The sequence below is a fragment of the Stenella coeruleoalba genome, assembly GCF_951394435.1.
Source record: "Stenella coeruleoalba genome assembly, chromosome: 6".
In the NCBI taxonomy this organism is placed as follows: Eukaryota; Metazoa; Chordata; class Mammalia; order Artiodactyla; family Delphinidae; genus Stenella; species Stenella coeruleoalba.
This window is the reverse complement of record NC_137151.1, coordinates 103,632,368-103,639,708: the sequence shown is the minus strand read 5'-3', so window position 1 is coordinate 103,639,708 and position 7,341 is coordinate 103,632,368. Positions and strand designations below refer to the sequence as shown.

The window sequence follows — 7,341 nt, the reverse complement described above, 5'->3', positions numbered from 1 at the left end:
GTAATGTGCAGCATAGGGAATATAGTAAATAATATTGTAATAACTTTGTATGGTGACAGATGGTAACGAGACATCGTAGTGATCATTTCATAATGTTTATTTTTTTAACATCTTTATTGGAGTATAATTGCTTTACAATAGTGTGTTAGTTTCTGCTTTACAACAAAATGAATCAGTTATATATATACAATAATGTTTAAATATATCAGATTACTATGTTGTGCATCTGAAAATAATATGTCAGTTTTACTTCAAAAAATAAATAATTTAAAAAATAATAAACAAAAAGGAAGCATATCCCCTGAAATAAGCCTCCAATCTAGTGTGCTTCTTATTTTAATAGACATGGCAGTACCACTATCTGAGTAGGAATAGTCCCTTTGGAGCAGTTATTGTAATGGGTTTATGTAATATGTCCCTTAACTGACTTAGTCAAGGATAGTTTCTTGTTAGGAATAAAGATGATGAACCCAGGACCAGTGGTTCCAAAGCTCTGGTCCACAAACAAACTGCATTAAAATGACTGAAGGGGTTAAAAACAACAGCAAAAACAACTACCCATTTGCCATCCCCTAAAACTGGAATTCTGACTAAATAGATGTATGGGTGGGCCTCAGAAGCAATATATATTTTTAAAGCTACCCAGATTATGTTATTGTATGGACGAATGTTGGAACTATTACTGAAGATTTGTTATGACCACCCAGATTCAGAAATTTCAGACTGAATAAGAAATGAATAAGATCATATACTGGTACTCCAAAATCTAGCAATTAGAATGCATTTTAACCAGATTTTCCCAGGTTATAGCCTGGTGTATGGTAGGCACTAAATTATTTGTTGAATGAATGAGCAAACTTTGAGTATACTTTACTATGATGTACTAAATTTAAGTGTGTGTGTAAGTATATACATGTGTAGTCTGTATTTTAATCACCTAGCAGGAATCGTCTCTGGGGATTGTTAGAATTTCTTTATCTAAGGAAATAGATAAAGATCATTGATAAAGATCATGATCTCATGCTGATCAGTATCCTATTCTATATCCATTTCTTTCTAGACTTATGTCCTCCTCTTCTTTAGCTGTAGAATCCCTGAGAAGGAAAAAAAAATCACCACCTGCCTTTCAATGGTTTACATAGCTCCAGAGATTTTTGGCAGGGAGAATTCAAATTTCCTTTTGGACCTTATCACAAAGAAACCCAAATAGACATTCTTTTCATTCACCCATTTTTTAAACTTTAAATTGTTCCCCTAAGTGTCAAGATCAAAAAGATCACCAATCTTTGGAACTGAGGAGACCATTTGTATTCCAACCCAGAGAAAAATTGAACTCTTTTCATCTTTCTCAGTGTGGATCACAGGAATAATGCCAGAAATCTTAGAAAGGGTCTAAGAATAATAAAATAATAATGAAGGCATTAATTATATTAACTAATTATAGAGTTAAAAAAATAAGACAGATAAGATAAATTTAGAATAAGCTGTATTTGGTTTGAAAGAGCAAAGGCAGAGTGGTGGCATGATTTTTGCCTTCAGGCGTAGAGAGGCATACTTTCAGAACAATTTAAATAGTCTCTTCTAAAGAAACAAATTTATGCTTACATTTATTAGTTAATTTGTCTTGAAAATGCCTTAGGTAGTTTAAAACTAATTATATATGGATGACCTGAGGCAATAGGATGCATGATCGGGTGGGTCTTCTGCAGCTGTTCTTTAACACAATATAGACTCATTTGTGCTTAAGTATTGCACTGGTGTTTGTCATTGAGTTTAACACTGTTATTAGTCAAATAAATGCTTCTTTAGCACTAACTGTAGATAAGTCACTATGCAAAAAGGGCAAAAAACACATGAAACATTAATTCCTGTCCTCGAGAAAGTTTATAAATAACAAAAGGAGAGTTGTATTCAAAAATGTATATTTCTCAGAGAGGGTTAAGATCTCACCAGTGGTACACACTACTTTGATTTAGTTTAATAAAATTATCTCTAACCACAATGTATAATGGATAGAAGCTCTAGATTGGCATCTGTTATTTACTTTAAAATATTACAATTTTTCCATCTCTCTGGGTGACACTTTTGTAATCTAAAAAATAAAGGAGTGAGGAATAGGTTTTCTCTAAGTTGCTTTCTTACTTTAATAGTTTGTCCTGTAGCATGTTCATGTTAGTGTGTGTACAGTCTTGGTTTGCAAGATTCCCTTAACTGGAGGATGTCAGCGTTGAGAAATTCTAGGTTCAGCCCACATATGAACTAGTTGTGTGACTGTGGTTGAGTCAATGAAAAGTTGAACCAGTTGCTATACAAGGTCATTTCTAGTTTTAAATAGTCTCATAGGTTAAAGGGATGGAAAGCCTAGATCATTAGCAAAACATACAAGAAGACACATATAGGATCCTGCAAAACTAGGGGTACAAAGATTCTCACCCTTTCTCTACTAGGTAGAGAAGAATACACACACCTACGCACACATTCCTGTGCGTATGTCTGCCATTAGTTATGGCTATAGATGGCTCATAACCAGAGGCAGCTTATGTGATTAGGTATAAATATGTACATCATTCCCCCCACATTTATTTTCTAATCATAGGGGTTTTCATCAAATCAGGAGGAAAAAAGGAAGAGAGAGAGGGGCAAGATGGAAGCTTGAAGCCTAACTACCTTTCCATCCCTCCTTTCTCCAAACACTATCCACTGCATCATTTCCTTGGAATATGGGGCACTTGATCCTCAGTTTTGACACCATCCCAGCTCAGTGTCAGGGACTAAGCCCCAACCCATTCTTCAGGAGAAAGCCCCAAACCACTTGCTCCTTGGAGCAACCACTCACAGAGACAGGAAACCTACTGATACAACGGGGGAAAAACAAACAAACATTTACTCTGGCTTAAGATCATTCCACATTCAAACATTGTGTCTACCCCTTTCTAGCTGTTGACCCCATGCGAGTTGCTAAACCTTCCCAAGCTTATTTCCTCATGTGAAAAAAATGAAACTGGTAACTGTGTTTAAGATTGCTTTGAGATGGTAGATAACCTTAATACTTCATTAGGTACTCTCTCACTACCTAATGATAGAGAGATACTATCTCCTAGATAGTAGTTGCTTTTATTATATATCTAAAATTATATATTCGCACAGAAAATCAAATGCATAGACTCATTTATTGTTAAGGGCATGTTTATGAATACACATGTATATCCATGGTCCTACCCATTAGGGTAATCACATTTGTTATATAAAAATTTACCCAGTAGTTACTCTTCTAGCTCCTAAGAGTATTTGCTCTTCAAGGAGGATCCTTTAGAGACCATCTAATCTCGTGACTTTCAAATTTTATGTTTTAGAGATAGGATTCCATGATAGTTATTTAGAAAAAAAAAAAAGCTGGTATAGGGGTTAGCGGCAGAGGAGCTGGTGATTAGGGGAGGTTGAGTGGGTTGGTCTCCAGATGACCTCACCCACTTTTCAACCAGAATAACTCCAATCATGTATGTTTAGCTTTAAAGTATTTTTTCTGGAAGTGCTTTTTATTGTTTAAGTCACACCTCCATCACCAAAAGCAACAACAACAACAACAACAACAACAACAACAACAACAGAAAACACATAGATTCAGTCCAGCTCCTCATTGGCATACAAGGACTGAACCCAGCAGGCCTTAAGTGACTTGTGGAAGGTAACATAATGGTTGTTAATGGCCAAACCAGAGATTAAAACCACTTTTTCTGCCCTTTGTTTAATTGTTTGGTTTATTTTTTTCCTCCCTTTCTCTTCATTTCCTTCACCTAACTCACTTTTTTGAAAAGTTTCTGGGTTGGAACTTCAGAGGTTGATGTATAGGAAACAGAAGGGGTTTTAAATTAAACCTGTTTTTAGTATAATATGTTTCTGTCATATGCTCTAAAATGTTTATTAAAACATAGGATAAATGTAATGCATTTGTGCCTGTAATTTAAAAATTGGTTATTTTGGGGGCTTCCCTGGTGGCGCAGTGGTTGAGAGTCCGCCTGCCGATGCAGGGAACACGGGTTCGTGCCCCGGTCCGGGAAGATCCCACATGCCGTGGAGCGGCTGGGCCCATGAGCTATGGCCACTGAGCCTGCGCGTCCGGAGCCTGTGCTCCGCAACGGGAGAGGCACCAACAGTGAAAGGACCGCATACCAAAAAAAAAAAAAAAAAAATGGTTATTTTGGGCAAAAGTCATCAAATGTCATATTCCATCTAGGAAATGCATGAATAAAAATGGCCATAGTCAGCATTAAATATTTTATAAGGAGACAGTTTACAGCTGTATTCAGCTACTGTATCAGAATCTCAAACTAAAAGGAAATTAAACTAATTTTTTATGTAAACGAATTGTTTTCATAAGGAAGCACAAGGGAAATTAAGTGTATAATCATGCCTGAAAGTCAGGATTTTTCCAGGAAGCAAGTTTCTTGTGTGAATTTCTTGAGGTATTTGGGAATATCACCATGAACCCTCCAAATTCCTTCTAATTTACATATCATGATGTGTGATAGCCTCAAAGTTACAGACATTTGAAGTTTTGAAGAATTAACAGACTTTTCTGAACCCTCTATTAATAGTGATTATTGTTGTAAACTATTATGACAATGGACTATAGTTTTAAATGATGACCATAACAATATCTCCAGTCTCACATGTTCCTCTGCAATGTGACCTTATTCTTCACCAACAAGAAGTGAATTCTATTTCCCCTCTTCTTGAATCTAGGAAGGCTGTGACTGCTTTGCCTGATAGACTACACACAAGAAGTAGTGTGTGATTTCCAAGCCTGGGTCATAAAACTGATGCAGCTTCCATTGTGTTCACTAAGAGCTTTGAGCCACCATGTTAGAAGTTCGACTATTCTGAAGCCATTATCTTGTGACATGCTAAGCTACATGGAAAGGCCACATGAGGCGCCTCTGGTTGGCAGGCAGTCTTATTCTTTGACTCATTCAACCCCAGACTCCAGCCATGTGATTGAAACCATCTTGGACCCACCAGACCATCCCATCTACCAGAAGAGTACCACTGAGTTTCCTCAATGACTAGAGAAGCAAAGGCCCACCCATCTGAGCCCTGCTCATATTTCTCACCTACAGTATTGTGGTATTAATAAAATGAAAAAGTTGTCTTACACCACTAGTTTTTAGGGTCATTTATTTCACAGTAGTGAAAAACTATTATAGATTTAGTTAACAAGTATCAATTCATTAGGCCCAACTTGGAGATTCAGGGTTGATTAGAGCAGAAACATAATATCTATATGTTTTATTAGTTTGTTTAAAATTTTTATTTATTTTATTTTAATTTTATTTTTTAAATTTATATAATTTAATATGCTAAAAATGAGAAAATAAACCAGGGTACGGGGACACAGAGTACATTAAGGAAAAGTAATTTCAGGATTCTCTTCATTTTGATTGTATTGCTTTCTTGCCTTCAGGGGGTAAGATTTTTGACTTCAAAAGTTATGAAATATTTAAGAAGAAAATTTACATCTTGCTATTTTTCTCAGCAGTCCATGTGTCTGGATAAAGTTTATGATTATTGAGAAGTGTCAGTGCCTCTACAATGGAAATTTTGCCTTTGGGAATGTTCTTAATATTCATCATGTCAGCATGATGGTTTTCCAGCAAGCTGAACTCCTTTGGCTTCTGACGTTTTCCACCATCCTTTACCTGCACAGAAGACACGGGATCTTTGGAATCGACATACACATCTTTTAGTAATGACAGCAGTTTGTCATTTTTTCTAGCAACTTCTCCCTTAATTTCTGGATGGCTGCTCATCTGCTTTCGCAGGAGGTTCTTGGTGGAGGGGTGCCTGGGAGCGGGGAAGGGCTTCATCTTGCTGATTTCCCATTGCGCCCGGTTCTCTAGGTTGAAATTCCTGATTGCGTGAGTCACCGCAGCCCCCATCTTTTCACAACATGATGCCTGTAAGTTCACACCACACATGTGGTTAAACACTGTCATGGGCAACCTCCAGGGTGCACTGGGCTAAAAAATTGTTTTAAATAATAGCTTTCTTGAGGTATAATGTATATACATACCATAAAACCACCCATTTTAAGTGTACAATACAATGATTTTTAGTAAATTTACTGAGTTGTGTGGAATTAACATCATCTAAAATTAACCAAATTTTAGAACATTCCTTCCCACCCACCCCCAAAAAAAGCCTTACAGAGGAATTTTAGAATATTTTCCATAAGTAGGTCCCTTGTGCCCAACTGCAGACAGTCCCTCTTCCTACCCCCAAAGCCACTTAAGTTTAACTTTTCTGCCTCTGTAGAACTGATGATGTGTCTTTGATCTGGTTTTGGACTCCCAGGGAGTTCAAGTCCAGAAGATCAAGCAAAACGTGTGAATCTGGAGCTTCCTTGAATACTGGGTCTGAGTTATTTTCCTGTTAGACTCTGCCTTGTTCTCCAAGAGCTCTTTAGTTTCTGAGTCCGTAACGTAGTTTTTAAGAGCGTGAACCTTGGATTGTCTCAGTTCAAATTGTATTTTCAACACATAATAGTTGTGTGTCATTGGACAAGTTACTTAATTTTTCTAATTCATAGTTTACTAATTATAAAAAGGGAATGATGTTATCTACCACATGAAGCTATTGTGAAGATCAAATTAAATAATGTACTTAAAGTACTTAGAATAGTACCCAGCATGGTAATAACAATAATAGTAGCTGTTATTTAATGAGTACTTATCAATTTAGCTGGCACTATACTTTACATATATTAACTCATTTAATTTTCTCCCAAACTCCATGAATCAGGTGACATTACTGTTCATATATGAGAAACTGTGTACCCATGGGCAAATTACTTAATTTCTGCTTTTCTACTAGAAAGTACCAAAGCTATTAACACCCAATGAATAATTGTTTTATTTAGCATGGGACTTACTAGGAACTTGCTTGAGTCATAGCTATTAGAATTCCCTCATTTCTGTCTTTGGAGTCTTAAAACCTGTGAATTTTTCTGTCTTCTCGGCCAAACATATTCCAACACACACACACACACACCACTTCTTTTGGATTGCAAATGTCAATCTTAAACATGGTAGTTTCTTTTTTTTTTTTTTTTTTTTTTTGCGGTATGTGGGCCTCTCACTGTTGTGGCCTCTCCCGTTGCGGAGCACAGGCTCCGGACGCGCAGGCTCAACGGCCATGGCTCACGGACCCAGCCGCTCCGCGGCATGTGAGATCTTCCCGGACCGGGGCACAAACCCATGTCACCTGCTTCAGCAGGTGGACTCTCAACCACTGCGCCACCAGGGAAGCCCCATGGTAGTTTCTTAATAAACACTAACTAAAAGA

The 7,341-nt window shown here is 37.0% G+C and overlaps 2 protein-coding genes across 4 annotated transcripts in view; one reads left to right on the top strand and one right to left on the bottom strand.

The window, feature by feature from the left end:
• The window catches only part of ERBB4 (erb-b2 receptor tyrosine kinase 4), a 1,115,448-nt gene that overhangs the window by 197,520 nt on the left and 910,587 nt on the right, over window positions 1-7,341 (top strand). The gene's annotated exons all lie outside the window — the stretch shown is intronic.
• LOC307187876 (NADH dehydrogenase [ubiquinone] 1 alpha subcomplex assembly factor 4-like) lies at window positions 11-6,720 on the bottom strand. Its single transcript, XM_079924400.1, has one exon. It carries the CDS (start codon window positions 5,991-5,993, stop codon window positions 5,511-5,513), a length of 483 nt encoding a protein of 160 aa, XP_079780526.1. The 5' UTR covers window positions 5,994-6,720; the 3' UTR covers window positions 11-5,510.